This window comes from Echiichthys vipera, assembly GCF_963691815.1.
Source record: "Echiichthys vipera genome assembly, chromosome: 18".
NCBI classification, from domain to species: Eukaryota; Metazoa; Chordata; class Actinopteri; order Perciformes; family Trachinidae; genus Echiichthys; species Echiichthys vipera.
In genome coordinates this window covers 11,839,545-11,858,157 of record NC_139843.1, presented here as the reverse complement: position 1 = coordinate 11,858,157, position 18,613 = coordinate 11,839,545, and the positions used below count along the sequence as shown (strand labels likewise).

Below are 18,613 nucleotides of genomic sequence, written 5' to 3'. Positions count from 1 at the left end.
TGATTGGTCAGCACTTCCGCTCCTGTGCTCTGGGTGTATCTGCACCATCACTGCAGCCGCACTTTCTATATATAGTATAATTGCAACAACATTACATTGTACAGAAGACTGACGGCTGGTTTAGAGGCCGTTTCTAAACACAAAAAAATATGTTTAAAAGCAACACCCCAAAAAACTAATACAGCTTTAAAAATATTAGACAGTTTAACTTATATTGGAAGTAATATTGTGTAGAAAATACACTTTTGGGACTTGCACAGGAACCCCCCCCCCCCCCACACACACACACACACACACACTAAAATTCAGCTGGGGTTTTAGTTTCTCTCCCAAACACTTTCAGGGGGAATAATTGTCTTTGGCTGGGGCAATCAACCAGTGCTGAACAACGCAATTACAAATTGTAGGTTTAAGCTCCAGAGACAAAAACATCAGACAGGCAGACACAGGAGTGTGGAATTCAATTCAATTCAATGTCTGTGCTGTAAGTAGTGTATGCGGAAAGACTCAAGCGCACAAAAGATTTTCAGGTCTGTTTTTTATTTTCTGGCATGTTGTCCATCTTTAAAATACACTGAAGATTACTGATATGCAGTTTATCATCTTTTTTCACGGTACAGTAAGACCCTGATTCCTGTGTAATGACACCGTTATAGGAATACTCTACAAACACAAAATAAAAACACATTAGCTGGCGTACTATCCTTATGAAACGAACACTTTGCAACATAAAGCAAGACAATGCCCGTGAAGTCCTTAAAGATGCACACTTCAAAAGGAGTTGACAATAAAACAACCTATCAAAGTCAACAATAAAAATCAAGTTAAATGCTATTACACAGGAATCTGTTAAATATCAAAACAAAAATATTAACAGAAATGCTCTTTTTCACAAGTGTAGCAAAAGACTTACAATTTATCATAGATATAATAGTAACAGGTGACAAGGCCTAAAATAAATGATAATCTCTTGCCGATCTGTCATAAAAACCTGACAAACACATGAAATCTCAAGAGATAAGAGTGACCAAGACTCACATTTGTTCCAACAAGACACTGTACAGCTCAGGGTGGAGGTCGGGGCTAAAAATGGTCGACAGCTTTTAAAATTCTGCACATCAACGGGCTTCCTCCTTCCATGGAAAGCCAAGGCATTATAAAAAAAGCTAACGTAACTCTTTGTACTCAAAGATGGAAATAAAGTCATAGCGTCAGAGGGCTTTTAATAAAAGTTACAAAACAAACTAGTAAACATCCAGAGGCGCATGAGGTCCCTGGTTTCATTTTGATCGAGCAGATGTTTCTCTTAAATGGCGTCGGCCCACCACACCAATACAAAGGCTAGTTCAATCAACCAATGTCCAAGTTGCACAGCAAAATGACACGATAACAAACTGCAGTAAAGAATTGACCAGAACTTGTTCTCTGCATTATGTAACTTCTTTTAACACTGAAAAAAAACAAATCTGGATTTTGTAACAACTTAAACTTCCAGTTTGCTAATAACGCGCATCTAACTTTTCTAAATTTTAATGTTTTCCATGCTTAAGTTTGATGGCCAAAGTTTGTCCGTGCCTCCTCTGGTTTCGCAGTCTTCACCCACGTGCCTACGGTAGTGACTGCAGTCTCATGTCTCTGCAGCATTTGTACATGTATTCCACAGAAAAATACAGACTTTAGCTTCAGCTGGGTGGATGATACGTATGTACATCAAATGCTTAAACAGATCTTTAATGGTAATTGGCAAAGTGGTGTGACAAAATACTCATGTGGTCACGGGGTGTTAAAAAAGAGCCCTGGCCTAACGCATAGCTTTCCCCGCGAAAAGGCAGAATGATTTGAGTCCATACAGAAAAGGCTTCGCATTAGAACTAAATGCTTCAGCACCAACAGAATACTAGGCAAAAAAAAAAGAACAAAAACCCCATAGGCAGCATGTGCATGAGCCATTTTTTTTTTGTTTAAATCTTCTATTTCCAACACGCTGTGAGGGAAATCACTTAAGCTTTGAAATTACGTAATGTACAGGCAACTTTTCTTTTCCCCTCAAGCTGAGCAAATGGACAATGAATTCACGACTAAAGCTTCAACAGGTGCAGATCCTCCTCATTCACCTATCTCTGACGACACTGATCGGGCAGGTTCCCTCTCAGTGTGGTCGAAAAGTTTTGCCATGATGATGCCCAAGGTGAAGGGACGAGATTTGGGCCCAGTAGGTGGAGGAAAAGTTTATAAAGGATTAATGTGACCAGAGGTGGATTTTATGCAGATTAGAGCAAAGGGTGCAGGGAAGGTAAGCAGGGTTGTGCTCTTGTGGACTCTGGTTTCAAGTTTCAGGGAAAACTTGAGTTGTAGCAGCCAAATGTAATCTTCTACATGTAGGCATGTCATGTCTCTGGAAAGCCCTCCAGCTGGGACCTGCGGCACATTGGAACATTATGACCGCAGATGGTATTAAAAAAGGGGACCCAAATGGATTGACGGGTTGTGACTCAGACGCAGGTGCCTTGGTGTGCTGGAGGAAGGGCTTTTCTGCTCTTTAAACCCTGGGACTTGTCCTTATAATCCGTTGGTTTCTGCTGTGAAATGTCTATCAGCGCGCTGGCAACAATGATACCTAAAGAAGCAAAAGAAAAAAGAAAAATGTGAGGGTGGTGAAAAACATTTCAAACATGTCTTAATTTCTAATATCTAATATTAGTAGAAGTTTTTGTTCTTCCTGTGGGGATTGGAGCCACATTTTTAGTGGTTTGGGTTTGCCTATGTACATTTGCTGTACGTGTCGTGATATACTGTATATTTAGTGTATTTTTTCAATGATGTACAGGCTGATAGGTTGGGCTAACGGTTTACAAAGTAGCTTCATTGTAAAATCACTGGTCACAAGGGTGAGAGAAAGTTATAGATTTGGAGAAAATCACCACGCAACGGATTAATAAATATATTTACTTAAGTAATTAATTGCAAATGGAATTGTAAACAAAACACGTGCAACCCCAAACCTGACCAACGTTTATCTGAACAAAGTAGAGTATGGTGAGCACTGCAGTGAATTAGCTGTTTTTATTGTGTTACAATTTCACCATGTATACATTAAGACAATAGATATTAACTAAAGTTATGATGACAAATGTTTCTGTTTGTGTGAATGTGTTACCTGACTGTCCCGGTGGAGGTAAGTCTGAGAGCCCAGAGGGCAGACGCATGAGGACAGTCAACACAGCAGCTTTCCCTCCTGAACACGGCTCCATTGCAACAGGTTTAGGTGCACCCTGTGGTGAGAAAAAACACACTATTTTAAACACAATTTCAGGATGACTAAGAAAGAAATTCACTGTATCTGCACAGACAACACCGATAATGAATGATAAAGTGCATGATGTCAGAAGTACTTTATTGGTACAAGAAGAACCCAAGATCTTTTCACATCTTAAATCAAAGTAATGTGACAGTCACACTTGGAAAAACAGTGATAGTTGAGGAGCAGCTACCCATTAGTTGATATTAGCTGTGTTTAAAACAAGACACCCTCCTCCTGAGACAAATGCTTTAATTGGTCACACAATAAAACTCTTGTGTGTGTGTGCGAGTCCCTGTCAGACAGTCAACATGTTGAGGCAATGACCTACCCTCTCAGTTAATGGCCAAAACCGCTGGTCTCAAGCGTGAAAAACATGTCATCCCGATAATGAATGTCAAGGATTTCACGGCATGTTTTGGTTGAGGGGATAGAAATTAGGGAACAATAACATGCCTGAATAGAAGTGACTTTTTCCTGCCTGTGTCTGGCTCAATTTAAAATGGAGATGAGAGAGTGAGGAGAGGCAAAATGGTAGAAAAACAGGGATGCGGATGTATTAAAACATGAGATAATAAGGATGGGGATGCACTCATTTGTATTAATGTGTTCCACTGGAATTTGTACAATATTTCACTCCGTGGACACAGCCAAAACAAAACAAAACACTGACACTAATGTGTATATTTGTGTGTATTGTGAATTATTTAACTGTAAAATCCTTGCGATGTGCAGATGTGGAGTGCTTTAATCAAAAGTAAGTGCAATCTCGTTTCCTATGAAGGAAAATTTCCAATGCAACGAGTTTGCCATTTTAAATGTCATACAGTATGTTTCTTAAGTCACTTTTCGACCAAGCAACTTTGTTGTTAATGCTTTGTTCTCATGTTTATACTGATACTTATATATTTTGTCTTTCAATGTAAAGCACTTTGAGTTTATGTGTGATGAAATGTACAATATAAATATAGTTGCCTTTGCCATCCTGCACAAACCTGAAATTTTCCAGGCTACCGTCAATGCAAAGAGATGTTTTTCACTCGATCCAGATTTTTAAAAAAGGTCAGACGGCCATATAATTGAAGAAGTGCAGACGTTCCCCTAATGAAAGGATTCATCGACTGTCCCATTGAAGGTGATGTTACGGCAGTTTCACGTGGTGTTGCTATGGCGATCAGCTGAGAATTCCACCTACACTGAGGGGGCACGACCGCAGTGGGAAAAAACTAAAAGAGTAACAGTTACTCTGTGATATTGACGGCATTAAATAGCCATTTTTTATGATGAACCTCATAATACAAACATTATGGAGGAAGATTTTAAAGCACATAATAGGAGAGCACATTTTGTGCAAATAGTAAGAGCCAAATAAACGTCTTAAAAGTTCAACTGAAAGGAAACTGCTGAATGTTGATTCGGAGATTTACTGGATTTGTCCTTCATCAAAAGAGAAACCTCTTTGCAGAAATAATTTGCTGAGGTTATGCATGCTGTCACCTTTGGCCCGGGTTATTTTCCATTTGCCTGTCCTAATAATCAGGTGGAACTAATACGGAGGGGCAGAAAGATGAGGAGACTTTGGAGCTGAACAAAGGTGAACCGAAGCAGAAAAAAGAAAGTACATTAAATGTGACAGACACAAACTCTTATTGTTAATCAGTTGATTACTGTTCTAGTAACCCCAACAATTATACTGTGTTTACTCAAGCTAAATAACTTAATGAGTGCACACATTACAGTGCCAAACCTCAAACACCTACCCTTTTACTATATATTGCATTCAAATATACTGTGTACACTTAGCTTTAAAACTAATTTAAAAGCAACCCTTGATAAACTGTAAAGACAACTTAGGTGCATTCATTAGTCTTGTTGCCTCTATGATGATATTAAATGTATTGTGAAGGATTCAAAGCCTTAGCCCTAGAGTCATGTTGTACACAAGAGATGTTTCTGTATTGCAGGCAAGCTAGAGACAGATGTTTATGTGCATTGTTACTCAATCCAATTAGGCCACATGATCAGAACACAATATTCTCATGCATCTTTTCAGGTACAGTCATCATCATGAGGCCCATACACTGCCAGCCATTTCATGACCATTCAAGTGATCCTTCTAATGAATACCTTCAGTATATATAAGTCACATTCATGCAATGGAGCTAATTTAACCTATGCTGAGGTTTGATAAGGGAGATTCCACTGCAAGCTATACTTATATGGAACACAGCTGTTCCAAACAAACACTGAGGCAAAGACAGAAGCTGCAGCACTGCTGTATGGTATATGTATATATTCATGTCATATGAAATACTTAAAACACATTGGAGTAATTTGTGAAGTTAATGAAAGGAAATGTTTGATTTTAAATATATGGCAAGTACTATTTTTAGCCATGGCTCTATCGGTTTGTTGGTCCACCACTTTGGTCCTAATATACCTGCATTAACCCTCTGTCTGAAACGCTCGGTTTTAGCGACTGTCTCTTTAAGAACCCCTCCATAAAACAAGTAGAGTCTGCTGTCAGCATTTACGGGTCAGCTCTCGTTGTCTCTGCTCCATCATTGCAGTCAGGGAATGACTGTAACTGAACTGTGGCAGCACTTTCTCCCGACGGCTCGTTTAAAAGGCACAGTATCTGAATATAGGCTTTTTTAGGATACTTTCACAGTATTTACATAGCACCTCAAGCTGCTTTTTAATAAATAAAAAAAAAAGACATGGAAATCTCCCTTTTTACAATATGGCACCTTTAAAAAGGACAACATCACACTGAATAGAGACAAGATTAGATCACTGTTTTCTGCTTCAGAAGAGTCAGTCTGAGGTCATAAACACAGTCCATAGCTGGATCTTGATGGGCCATGAGAAGTTACTGACGTAGACATAAAAGGTAATATTGGGGTTGCTTCTAAAGGTGAACTTCTCACAGGAGAAACTGTCTCTGTATTCTCTGATGTTAGTTTTGGACACGATGGGCAGGAGCTTTCATTTCTTGTAACCTACTGCTGTCTTTCCTTGGAGCATGCAATTCTGCATTCTATATATTTTTTATTTTTGGAACAACGTGAGTACCATTCTGATTTTTGATCTTGTAAAAGTTGAAAGTAGCAGCCTCTTTCTTCTTAGTCTACTTCATTTTCAATGTGTAAGGCTTATATTATTACTTTATGTATTAATCTGGGATGATAAATAAAAAAACATCTAGAAATAATTTTAATTTCATTTGAAACACAAGGTGCCTTTTTTTAAATAGCTGCCATTTTCATATCTTCCAAAGAAGGTTTACACTGCCTGCAATCCTACTGTGCATTAATCAAGCTGTATTATGGTTAATCATAATCTAATCATCTTATCATCACACACACACACACACACACACACACACACACACACACACACACACACACACACACACACACACACACACACACACACACACACACACACACACACACACACACACACACACACACACACACACACACACACACACACACACACACACACACACACACACACACACACACACACACACACACACACACACACACACACACACACACACACACTATCTGCTTTCCTTTCCTCCTGCTGACAGGTGTGATCCATCATACTAGCTGTCCGTTAGTGGTTCCATATGTTGAATGCCAGCCACAGTGAATAGAGACATCTGTGACATCGAGACCTAGGCCTGCAGTGTTTGGCTCTCTGTCCAACAGCTGCTGACATCTTGCTCACTAAAACCAACGTCCATCTCTCGAGGGTTTAAACTGGCCAGAAATGGATAAAAAGTTTCTCTCAGGCCAGCTGGACTTAGTGACAGAGAGCTGGTAATAATGAATGCAGTGAGATCAGTGCCTAGAGAGAGAGTACAGTTGGAGAATTAGGTCTTAAATGTGTCAAATGGGATGCAAGGGGGTCATTCTGGTACTGAAGCCCCTATTCTAATATCTAAACTTTGTCCCTGAAATAGAATTTGTTCAGCCAACCTCAGACTTCCACACTGACCATCATGTGTGTTTATTATTTGTTTACATTCTCTTCACAATTATTTTGCTCTGCACTTCAGTGAATCAGTGAACGAGTGGGTCTGTACAAACAGAGCCGGTGAAACGAACGGGAAGCCAGCGATGCTAGCGTGACATCAGTGTCCTCTTTGACATCAACAAATACTTCCAATGGCTAAGTGGTGCCAGATGCTGACCAATTAACCTCTATAAAAGAGAATTAGACTCATTTCATATGGTTTCACCTTCAGCTGGAGCCAAGGCACGTGATGGAGCTGTATGTCATCCAACATATGCATTTTCTTATTTGAAACCATGTAGATTGGATCACGGTCCAAAAATCAGACATATTCAAAAAGATGGCAAAGTCAGTTATAGCAGTTATAGATATGGGTCAATACAAATTATTTTTAACAGTAGGAAAATAGAATAAAATTGTTAATATGTTTTAGAAAGCACTACCACAATTGCTACATTAACTGCATGAGCTGTGAAAAAAACACATTTTCAACAGAGAAATGTGTGTTTTGCATTCGGGTCCCTGCGAGCTTAATGCCCTTTCAGGAAGTATTAAGATATTTGTGTTTTATTTGGCTACTTCACACCTGGAATTTACACCTTGCCTACAGAAACGCTGGCGTCACACATTGTTGAATGTCATTTGACACCATTTCTGTGACACTCTCGCTACTGGAAAAACTAGCAGCATTTAAAGGTCCCAAACTGCAGAAAGTGAGATTTCCACATCCTTTTTTTTTCTTTTTTAATTATTAAGCAGGTCGAGGTGCTACATTAATACTGTGAAAGTATCAAAATGCTCAATCCACAGAGAAATTTTCACAACCCGTGTTCAGAAACTGTGTCTTTAAAGAAGCCGTCTGGACTTTCCTACAGTTGTGATGTCACTGCCTCCAATACAGACGTTTTTTTATGCCCACATGCGCAGCCATATTGGCTGTCAAAACAAACAACAGAGAAAATGTTTACACACGCGCACACACACACACGCACGCACACACACACACACACACACGCACGCACGCACGCACGCACGCACACACGCACGCACGCACACGCACACACACGCACACACACGCACACACGCACACAGGAAGAGTGACTTCATTCTCTGCTCAGGGCGCTACTACACAATATCTTTACATAGCGAATACTTGTTTGCTGTTATATTAATGTACTAACTTTGAATGCAGCTCCTTCAATGGTAAATCCAGCAACTAATTCACCAAGCAGCTTCAAGGCTGTCACCGTAAAATGTGTTTTTAAAAAACTTTCTGTAACTTTGGGTGCTACTGAAAATCATCCAGCTTAAAAACTGTGAAATCAATTTAGGACACAGGCATGTAAATCAGGTTTCTTAGGTGTTTTCCATAGCAAAACTTTTATAGTAACTTCCTTAAAAGCTGCATGGACATCGAAGTGTAATTGGAAGTCAAGCATTCATCGGTTCATTCTGCATCTTGAATGGGTCAAGAAACAGAAGACGGCATGTCCCCCCCCATAGTTATCATTTCCAAAACAGCTTGGGACATTGTTTACAGCAATACTCTCCAGTGAATGCAAAGTCTCTGTATTAATGCACTCTATAACTAGAAAACTGTGTCTGGTTTTTGCGCAGAAATGGGAGGAACACTTCTGGGATAAATTATTAAATAACAGATTGACACATCCCACTGACAAGTATGTAATTAACATTTTACTTAACTCAAGGCAGAGGTTTTTCAGATTCAGACTGTAATTTAAAAAGTGCATCCAGAGAGCCAAGAAACGTTGTTTTTCTCCTCTTTTGCTCTTTACGTTGCCCTTCAAAGCACCATAATGCACAGAGAGTACCACTTAGTATTATACATTAATAGCTAATGGAGTGCCTTTTTCCTGGTTGCCACGGGGATATTATTTCTCTCAGCGGCAGGTGACACAGAGTTGGCTCTGGCTGAGGAAACACTGTTGATTCTCCAATGTCAACTTGAGAGTTGTAGCTCCCCACATTGCTCTAAGCTATGCTTTTATCCCAGGTGTCATAGAGCGCTATTCTGTGCTTAACACCAGTCTTCTTCTCTATTTTCTATTTGTATGGGAGGTATTTATATTATAGGAATTGAGAGGTGGAGTAGCAACTGGACATAACAGTTCAGATTTGCAGAAGCATTTGAACATGCAGGATATAATGACATATTAATCAAAATTTTAGTGCAAAATCACCACCACTGTAGAGAAAAAGAACAATAATAAAATGTTCCACAAACAATCCTGACGTCGCTATTTAATAGCAGAGCAGTCCCTCTCCAATTCAGTGAGGCGTTTTTAAAACAATGACCATGTTGTTTTTGCAAGAGGATTAAAAGCACCATAAAACTTTTTTTTACATTTGAAAATCTTTATAAATCTTCTTTTTTTTAAAAACATAAATGGTATCATGACATCACTTTGCATAAAAGATTTATAACATCGATTGACAAATGTCAGCAAGTCTGCAGCCCTGATTGCAGAGGACAATTCACATAAAGGAGAGGGACATGGGGGAGAAAGGACAGATCTCTTATTGATGAGGGGAGTGGATAAAAGGCTGACATAGTGGGGGGATAGAGCTGGTTGAATACATAACAATAAGTTCCAATTATGTGGCACTACAAAAGCGTTGTATGCATGTCAGTAAAGGGAATTACACATCACAAATCTTAGACCGAGTGTTTAAGATACCTGTGCAAAGATAACAAAATGGGCGTTTACATGTGCAAATTTGAAGGTGCTTGTCACGACTAACACAGGCTAACAAAAAAAGAAGGAAATCAACAAACTAAGGTGTCAGCCATCAGTATGAAAGACTCCTGCGAATGTTACATGGATGCAGTTGTAGTTACACTGCATCTCCCTTATATTGCATATATTGATAATAATGTATGAGTCCAAACAAGAGAGCAGGACTCACCTCAGCCACAGGCTGCAGCAGTTCTGTTTCCTCGCCCCTGGCATCGAGTGCAACCGCAACGGAGGCAAATGGACGACTGGCCATCTGCTGACGCTCTCTCATCAGTTGCTGTGAAATCAAATACAGATGACATATGGATGAGTATGAACAAGGAACATACACTAATCAAACAATAGATAAATATAGTATTTATAATAAAGTCTGAAGGATATTCACAAAGCTGACAATTATTCCACTAATGGAAATTCACCACAATTAACTTGAGTGAGTGTTTTTATTTATTTTCCGTGATCGGTGATAAAAAAAACAATTATAGTCCCATCCTTAATACATCATATAAAAACGGTCAAATGCATTGAATTTCTAATGATGTTGAATAGAAATAAAAACATATTACAACCAACTTTAATGACTTGATTCTGACTGGTCAATTACGGCATTCTGTAATTTCTGAATAAGAGGCTGTTGCTATGGATGCAGTTCAGATCATAAAACTGCGATGGACCCTTTTGAATTCAATAAAATCAAAGAATTCAATTCGACACAAATTATTGATTTCTTCAGTAGGAAGTTTTGTAATAAGCAGGACAAGACCAATGTTGCAAATTGTAACACATTTAGGGTGATTCAAAACCATCATGCATCCTCCTGTCAGGGTTTAATTCACACTATATTCACTCTACATAATCCCTCACTTCTTATATAATAGACTGGAAATTTTAAATATTTTATCCATTTAATTTACATACACAAAGTACCAAATTATTCCAAAGAAAATCGTTAATATGATGCAAACTAGAGTGATATGACAGCACTATAAACCATCATCGTCACTATAAATACTGTGAATAGACTTGAACCTAGACAAATTAATTTGAGATAATCTTAATTTATGAATCTGTGTTCATCAATTTGATCAAGCAGCCTGCAATTTAATATCAACTGCAATTTATTTCCCACATACCACAGAGAAACAGCAAAACAATTTTCTCTGCACAGAGACAATGCTGTGTTCAGGTCACTATCCAAGAACGACACCATTTCTGTTTAGAATGAACAGAAAATAAGCCACTCTTGTTCCCCACTAATCAATATTGTAAAACAACTAGCGCCATACTTTCATCAGCAATGCAGTGTCTGATCAATATCTAAACAGGCCCCCATTTTAACACCAAGGACATCACTGATTGGTATTGGATTTGTGATGAGCTTAAATGTGCTGCATTAGGACCTAATTGTACTTCAGATTACTAAGCACATCAAGCGGTTGTGATGATCGGCCTCACGACGTGCCCTTCCTTTGCACTTCTCTCAAGTTCAGTAAAGCTCTACATGTGCACAGACATACAAACTATTCCATACAACAGTATTGATACACAGTTGTCATTGCCGTTTGTTGGGTGTTCTGGGTTCTGTGAATTTCAACACAGTTTTTTAAACTAAGAAAAATTAAAATGGGTAACAGGAAAAGTTTTTTATTGAGCATTAGCCCCTCCCCCAAACAACAACTGTCAAACCCTTGCTAAGCAACTATACCTTAACACGAAAAACACATCAAACTTTAGATTCATTCACATGCTGGCGTGGTGTGCATGAAGCTGTACAAAGAATGATACTCGCCATTTCAAGAGTTTGGAGGGCGATATGTCTTTTTTTATTAGCCTTTCCAAAACCAAAAGAAATGTGTAGCCCAAATAAATAATATAATGTGTTGAGTTTATCAAGTGGCATATTTCAGACACCTTTTATATGGAGTCTCATTTTCAAATGTGTTAGATGGGGAGAATAAAAAGTCATCAGGAGCCTTTTAACTAGAAGCTTAATAACTACATTTGATAAAAAATCTGGCAGCGACAATTGTCATTTCAGTTGTAAAAAAAGCAAAAGTCATCTGTTAGAAATGAGAAGCTTGCTTTTATCTACCTCTCCCTAAAATCAAAGGAGCCAGTGTTTCAACACTCACTCACTCACTCACTCACTCACTCACTCACTCACTCACTCACTCACTCACTCACTCACTCACTCACTCACTCACTCACTCACTCACTCACTCACTCACTCACTCACTCACTCACTCACTCACTCACTCACTCACTCACTCACTCACTCACTCACTCACTCACTCACTCACTCACTCACTCACAACCTGAGAGGTGAAGCAACAGTGATTAACGGGGTGAGTCTAAGCCAATGGTCAATTGCCCAAAAAACATAAATGACACTTAACTAGAAAAAAAAAAGAAATAAAAAAATGCTACAATAACATGAATAACTCTTCAGCTCATCCTTCAAAAGTCTACGAATACAATCTGTGATTAAAATCTGTAAGTACTCAAGTACATATTTTAATGTAAAGCACTTTAGATTTTAATGTAAAGCACTTTGGGCTGCATTTTTATATGTATGAAAGGTGCTATATAAATAAAGCTGATTTGATTTGAAGTACATTTGACTGCTCAAAGACTTTGCAATTATCTCACATGATCCCTCTAATAAAACTGTGTGCCTGTTTGGGTAAACTGTTTGATAATTTTGAGTATTCTGGTGGTCCTAATCCTGAATAGGAATTTGTCCTTGGTGTAGTAATGAACCCTGATATTCTTGTGTCCAGACCCCCCACCTCACTCACTCTCTCTGAATTGAATTAAGTATGCATTAGTCTGGGTATTAATTAGCGAAATTCAGATGAGGTCTGGAGAGGTTTGATAGCATTGTAAAAGTGAACAAGTGGGAAAAAAATGATGGAGAAAACATTTTCAATTAACGTCTTGGGGAATCATAGACTCCATCTATGACAGGTTTAGAAAAAGAGCATGTCAGAACACTGTATTCATTCAAATAGTTATAGTTCAGGTGTACATAGAAAAAAACATAATGATGGATGGAAATGGTATTATTTAATTAAAATGTCAAAAGAACTTGAGAGCTAACAGTGACTCATTACATTACTAGTACTTGCTCAGGCAGCTCTTAAGCCAGAGCCTGAATCATCTGTGTTTTTTTTTATAAAGATTAAATGAATAAATAAAAAAATAAAGAGACCTCACAAAACCCTCAAATTGCAATACATACCTTACTTACAGTATCGCAATACAGTATATTGCAACAGAATTAAGAATGACCTCTGTATCATGATACGCATCATATCACCAGATTCTTGCCAATACACAGCCCTAACGTTGAGGCATTTTGAAAGTTCAACCATCCTTTTACAGACTAGTTTTACAGACTGATGGTGGAGTGAGTGAGATCCATGTAACAACTGCTTTCGTTGAATCACTCTGAAAACATGCCCTGGGGGAGGTGAAACCGACGACACTAAAAAACCCAACAACAGCCATATGAAATTGAGATTGATCACTCGATTGATTTTTCTTTTTCTTGCTCTGATTTTTAAACATTTAATCTGAGGTCCCATGTTAGATTCTTGTACATCTCTACTATTAAACATCAAAACCAGCCACACTAAAACCGATTTAAACTGTAGGGTCTCTGCAGGTCAAAATGAGAAATTTTGCCCTTTTCGAAAAGATAAAAGCAGGATGGAGGGCCCGGTGGGGTTGTTGCAAAACAAGAAAACAGCTCACGGCTTATTATGGTTTCCAACACAAGAGCCTCATATCCAACAACATTCATCCTAAATGTCAGATAGCAGTTATGTTATTTATCATGTTGCAGAATTCATTTAAAGCAACAACGCACAAGATGAGAGCAGAAGGAACGTGCTGGCGTTTCGCTCTGTGCCGGCGCGGGCATCAAAGACTGTGCTGGGAATACAATTATCAAAAAGGACCGGTTCAATACCAGAGAGATTCTAGAAATGAATAAGAAGTTAATGACAAAAGAGAGTGAACTCTGCAAAAAGCAAATGGCGTTTGTGCAAAGACAGACTGATTGCGTCGAGAATACAAGCTGCAGCTATTCATGGTTGTGATAAGGGTGGACATGCAGTGCATTGCTATGCAACTTGATTAATTTGGCAAGTGAGTGCATTAATTATCTGTCTTGAGAATACGGCATTTTGTTCCCTTCACTGGATTCTATAAAAGGGTAAGTGTCATCCCGCCTCTGAGCATATTCTACACCTAAGCAGGTCACTTTGTCCTTTTCAAAGATCACTGGCTGTGCCCACAGGCGCTGCTCTCCAGATTTTTTTTTTTTTTTAACATATAAAAATGAAAACATATTATAAAATAAAAACAAATGCTTTCACAAACTTGGATTAATGGACTTCACTAAATGAAGACACCTCTTTTAGTAGACTTCCACTGCATATAATACTGATATGATGTTGCCGTGCTTGAGTGGTTTTGTGTAGGCTGTGCCAAGAACTCATTACTGTAATAATACATATCATTCATTTTTTTTCTTTAATAAAATAAGTTGAAAGGTTAAATTCTAACAAAATATTCATTAAATGTTACCTTGCCTTTTCGTATCATTCTGTTCTGTTCATACGAAGCTATGTCCTAAGCTGAACTCCTAATCACAGGTACACTCAATCACCTGGAACCTTAGAGGAAATTATTAAAGTGCCAACTTTAGACTGAACAAGGGACATGCAAGGTGACCGGGGGTTTAAGAGTAGGATAATCTTATTGTAGCAATCGATGACCGCTGATTGAGCTCTTCAAGGGAAGCGCACAATGTGAGACCACACCAAGTCTGCAGAGGGGATTATGTGGTTAGTAATATACTGCTTTCAGTTTTGTCAATGCAAGCGTATAGCAAATTAGATAATTGAGCTATCTTAATTAAAACAGATTGTTAACAGTGATCGTTTTTAAGTGAAGGCTCATGCTGCCACGACCTTTACAGAAAACAAGACAAAAGCTCCTTTTACACTGGACAAAAAAACAAACACCCAGTAACATCTGGCTTTTGTCTTTAGTGGGAGGTTACGATCAGCATTCATTTCCGGGACAAATGACTCTGCACAGGTATTTATCAGCTCTAGCTCCGAGCGGCAGTGAGGGAAACATGACACCTGGGTGGACACTCTAAGACAATGGTGGATGGGTTCTGTGACTTCATGACGGCATTTGCGTTTGACCCCTTTTGCCATCCAAACAGGCTGTTTCCCTGCACGCAATGAAAGCCTGCTCAAACGTGAGTGGTAAATACATCTCAGACTACAAACGGAAACCAGACCTCTTCCGCTACCCTACCTCATAATCATTAGACTAGGTGGGTAAGAGTAAGGAGAATCCTAAAACATGCAGGACAGTAGCTCTCCAGGAGCAGACTTGGACACCCCTGCTCTAGTAGATGTTGAATGTTACAGGGAAACTGGAAATGTTGATCTGTTGGTGGTGATAAAGGAACATTCAGCAAAGTCAGTAACATTCATCATCATGGGCACCATGAAGGTCTGTACAAAACGGTATCACTATCTTGTCCTCACCTAACACAAAAGGCAGGTTTAAGCAAACAGTTACACCTTCTTCTATAGGCTGATGATAGCTTCAAATAAACAGATACTAATTAGTAACTGGTGCATTTAGAAAATGGCATGCTGAATGTGCTGAAAAGAAAAAAAAGGTCCTTTTTCTGGCAACTGCTGCGCAATATTAGTTTGAAGTGCTTTTAGAGTGCAGATCAAACCACTCTACACACACCACTCTATGCAACGGTCAATACATATGTTGTGAGTTTGTATGATGCTTGTATCCAAGTGTTTGTAGGAGTGTGTACGAGAGATAAAGAGAGAGAGCAGCTGCATTAGACGCATCCACGTTTGTGTATAAAACGTCTTCCGTGTCGCGCTCTTGTGAAATGTCAGAGCCCCCTCCCTCCCGTTCCCCCCACAGGTAGCTTCAAAGAGGTCAGCCCTCTTCCTCCTCTGTGGCATTTACAGCTGTAGTGGGTTCACCCTTTTGCCCCCCCTCCACTCAGGATCCAAGTCTCGTCTTCTATCCTCACTTAAAATGATTCAAATACAACATCTGCCCCTTTGGAATCAAGTCCTTTGAACCCCTGACAAAAAAGAAAGCCCTAATCCAATCAGTGTATTAGCGGGGTAAAAGTTCAGCTTAGTAAGATTAAGTCAATTCCAGGAATTACACATTTATTATCTTATGGCTCTAAGATTCTGTGAGGCTATAAGTGGTTATTATTCCAACCCTCATCTGTGGCAAAATTACAAACAGATGATGCCAATTTGATTATGTACAAATACTCATGTCAAACTGTGAAACTCCAAAACACCGTGTTTTATATCTAACACAACCCAGAATTACTAACATAGGTTTCACCCCAGAAATCAATATATAAAAAAAAACATTCAAAAGTTCAATCTTTAAAAAAAAAAAAAGTTCAATCAGTATCAGAAATCCATGTCACTTGGTGGGATCAGTGACTCGTTATTGTCTCCGTTATCTCCAGAGGCCTTATTAAGACTCTTTTATTCCATGTTCTTATGTTAAACGGAGGAGGCTTGTGAGCATTAGATGGCTTCCTGCCCAAATTCTTTCAGTCCATATTTGGACAAGCCTCCTTAGTGCATGGGCTGTTCAAATGCCCTTTCAAATTGACTGGACGCAATGCTCAGTGAAAAGCCAATCATTTCACTAATGGACAAGATTGGTGGAAATCAGTTTATCTAATATTGTACAAGACTTGGTACTGTCTCAACACGAGTGAGTGACTACAACTTGACATTAGTAACTGTGAGGAAATGCTGTGTGCAACCTAAAATGTCTACAATTACAGGCAACGTGGTAATGGATTAATTATGAATGCCATCACCGGCTTGCCCTTTAAATGATTTGTATGAAAATGGTTTGTGGATGCTGGACAATTTGGGTCACTTAAGCTGCTTGTGCTTCTTTGAAAATACTACACATACTTGATAGAGCACTCGCCCAATTTAGCACTGCACTTTTTGCAGGACTCACGATGGACAGTTTCTTGTTTTTTTAAAGGATCGAAACCAACACAGCAGAATCAGAACCATATCGTATGTCTTTTAAACCCCACACATTCTTCCTTCTTCTTAAACCGCAACTGCATTTTTATAATGGGCCATATGAAGAAAAAATACAATAATAGTAGTAATAAATGCTGATTGTAATGCAGTCCAAATTAATCTCTTTTTAGTTATTTATTCAGTCTAAATGAGTCAAAATGTAGAAATTTCCTTAAATAATTCCATATAATTATCATACATTGGCATGATTCTTTGAGGGACTTTTTTTACATTATGATCAGTTATGACATCCATCAGTTCAAAACAACTGCAGTCATGGTTTTGTTAATAGCTGCATCACATATAAAGTGCCAACTTTAAAATGGAGAATAATATTTTTAATGTCCACTTGAGAAAAAACAAACAAAACACACTAAAGCAAAGAGAGTCCTTTCTAGGACACAAGGATGGATTTGCGAAGAATCGTCCTTTGAGCGGCCAATGCTACAGACAGAAGATCTTGTTTTCTGGGAAGCTTTTGAAACAGAGACCGATTATGTCTGCACCTGTCAGACACTGATAATAGAGTTGATCAAAGAAAAGGGAGAACATGATCCAAGTTGGAGGTCATTGCAGGATTGTTGGGCCTGGATCTAAATTGAAAGCTTATGTTGACTGCATCGAAAGCTGTTCTTAGTTGTTTGACCTTATCACTACAAACAGACACAAGTACATAGATAAAAAGATAGATACAAAACACACCCAACTATTAGCAATAGTCACTACAAATGGTCCTACTGATTTGGGCATTTGGGGAATGTGGCCAAGAGAACTGTCACATGAGAAGCAGTCTCTTGAGACTAGAGATTAATTCCAAAGCTGAAGCACCCATAACAGCACCTATCCGGGAATACCCTCAAGGCTGATACAGCTTTCAGGAAAAAGTGACTAACACACAGCCTCTTTTTACACCTTCTGTTTAAAAGTGCAGGGCAGCAGAAAATGCCACAACAGGAACCTTAAGGTATAACTTTACTCAGGTTTTTTAAAGCCATGTCGTAGAAATGTTTATTAGTATGACTTATACATTTTTAAATAAAAAATATATAGGGTGTGCAAAACATTTTTGTGTCAACATGGTTTAACTGCATAAGTGATCGAAACTTCATATCTTAGGCTGGTCAGATCTCAGGTTTTGAGCAGTCATTCCCATCAAACCTACAAAACTTTCACCTTTGCAGCAAACAAAGGAATCCCAGAGGATTTTAGGTAGGAGGAACTATTTCAGACATAAGAGAACAGTGAGGAATGGAGGGTTCAAGTTTCAAACTTAAAAAAAAACAAAAAACATATGGCGACCCCAAATCTGACAGACTCAAATCTAGAGCAATAAAATATACAGTATATTTATATATATATATATATATATATATATTAAATTGATTAATGAA

General features: G+C 38.6%; 1 protein-coding gene across 2 annotated transcripts in view; it reads right to left on the bottom strand.

The window, feature by feature from the left end:
• Nucleotides 1-551: 551 nt before the first annotated feature.
• Nucleotides 552-18,613, bottom strand: part of atrnl1b (attractin-like 1b) — a 65,217-nt gene continuing 47,155 nt past the window's right edge. For both annotated transcript variants that reach the window (XM_083932739.1, XM_083932740.1), the window contains exons 27-29: nucleotides 10,256-10,363; nucleotides 3,158-3,272; nucleotides 552-2,617 (exon numbers count right to left, since the gene is read on the bottom strand). In XM_083932739.1, coding sequence (XP_083788865.1) covers nucleotides 2,493-2,617; nucleotides 3,158-3,272; nucleotides 10,256-10,363 — 348 coding nt within the window. In that variant the 3' untranslated portion in view covers nucleotides 552-2,492. The remainder of the gene's footprint in view (nucleotides 2,618-3,157; nucleotides 3,273-10,255; nucleotides 10,364-18,613) is intronic.